The sequence below is a fragment of the Chiloscyllium plagiosum genome, chromosome 27, assembly GCF_004010195.1.
Source record: "Chiloscyllium plagiosum isolate BGI_BamShark_2017 chromosome 27, ASM401019v2, whole genome shotgun sequence".
Taxonomy (NCBI): Eukaryota; Metazoa; Chordata; class Chondrichthyes; order Orectolobiformes; family Hemiscylliidae; genus Chiloscyllium; species Chiloscyllium plagiosum.
Window position 1 is genome coordinate 42,530,939 of NC_057736.1, and position 1,107 is coordinate 42,532,045.

Below are 1,107 nucleotides of genomic sequence, written 5' to 3' on the forward strand. Positions count from 1 at the left end.
GAGGGGGGGGGAAGGAGAAATGAGGAAACTGGTGAAATCCGAGTTCAAGCAGATATATAAGCAAGATATATAGAAAGATATATAAGCAAGAGAGGAGCAGAAGCTAGCCATTACAATTGGATAAAGAGGTGATCTCCACCATCCAAACAAAGATGGGGAACACAGACATGAGAATACCAGCAACAGCAAGTTACCTTCCAAGACACACCATCAGGATTTGAAACGATATGAACGATATCCTGGAACTGCCTCCCTAACAGCAACATGGGGTACCAACATCCTATAGATGCAGCAGTTCAAGAAGGCAGCTCACCACCACCTTCCACAGGGCAAGTAGAGATGGATTATAGATGCTGACCAAGCCAGAGATACTCACATTCCATGAAAGAATATAGGTAGTTAAACGTGGATGGAGCCAGCACAGGCTAGTTGGGTCAAATACTCCTAAGGAATATAAATAAGTGAGCCCTACCTCTTACAGTGCAGTTCCGTGGGGAAGTACAGCTGGAAGTCATCAAAGTTGTGCAGCACATAGAGAAAGCAGCATCGCTCGTTACACTTTGAGACACTGGAATAGAGGAGACAGCACAGTTCATACTTTACTCTCAACACATGACCTCAACCTGGGACATTTCAGCAGTGGACACTGGGTAAAACACTAAAATCAAACAGCAGACTGAGGATGCTGGAAATCTGGTACAGAAATTGCTGATGAAACTCAGCAGGTCAAGCAGCATCTGTGGGAAGGAGGTAGAGTTAATGTTTCAAGTCGGGTGATTCTACGTCAGAACTGTTATGCTGAAAACAAAGTTGGGGGAAGAGTGTGTGCACGCTTGTGAGTGCGTGAGAGTGTGTGCATGTACACGTGTGAGAGTGTGCATGTGAGAGAGTGCAGACATGTGTGCATGCACGTGCGCGCATGTGTGAGCACGTGTGAGAGAGACTGTGTGCATGTAAGAGTGTGCGCGTAAGAGTGTGTGCATGTGAGAATGTATGTGTGTGTGTGTGTGAGGGAATGTGTGTGTATGAGAGTGTGAGAGAGTGATTGTGCGTGTGTGTATGTCAGAGTGTGTGTGTCAGAGTGTGTATGTGTGTGAGAGCGTGTGT

General features: G+C 46.2%; 1 protein-coding gene across 2 annotated transcripts in view; it reads right to left on the reverse strand.

The window, feature by feature from the left end:
- The window catches only part of LOC122563748 (mitogen-activated protein kinase kinase kinase 5-like), a 167,369-nt gene that overhangs the window by 56,370 nt on the left and 109,892 nt on the right, over positions 1-1,107 (reverse strand). For both annotated transcript variants that reach the window (XM_043717937.1, XM_043717935.1), the window contains one exon: positions 473-568. In XM_043717937.1, coding sequence (XP_043573872.1) covers positions 473-568 — 96 coding nt within the window. The remainder of the gene's footprint in view (positions 1-472; positions 569-1,107) is intronic.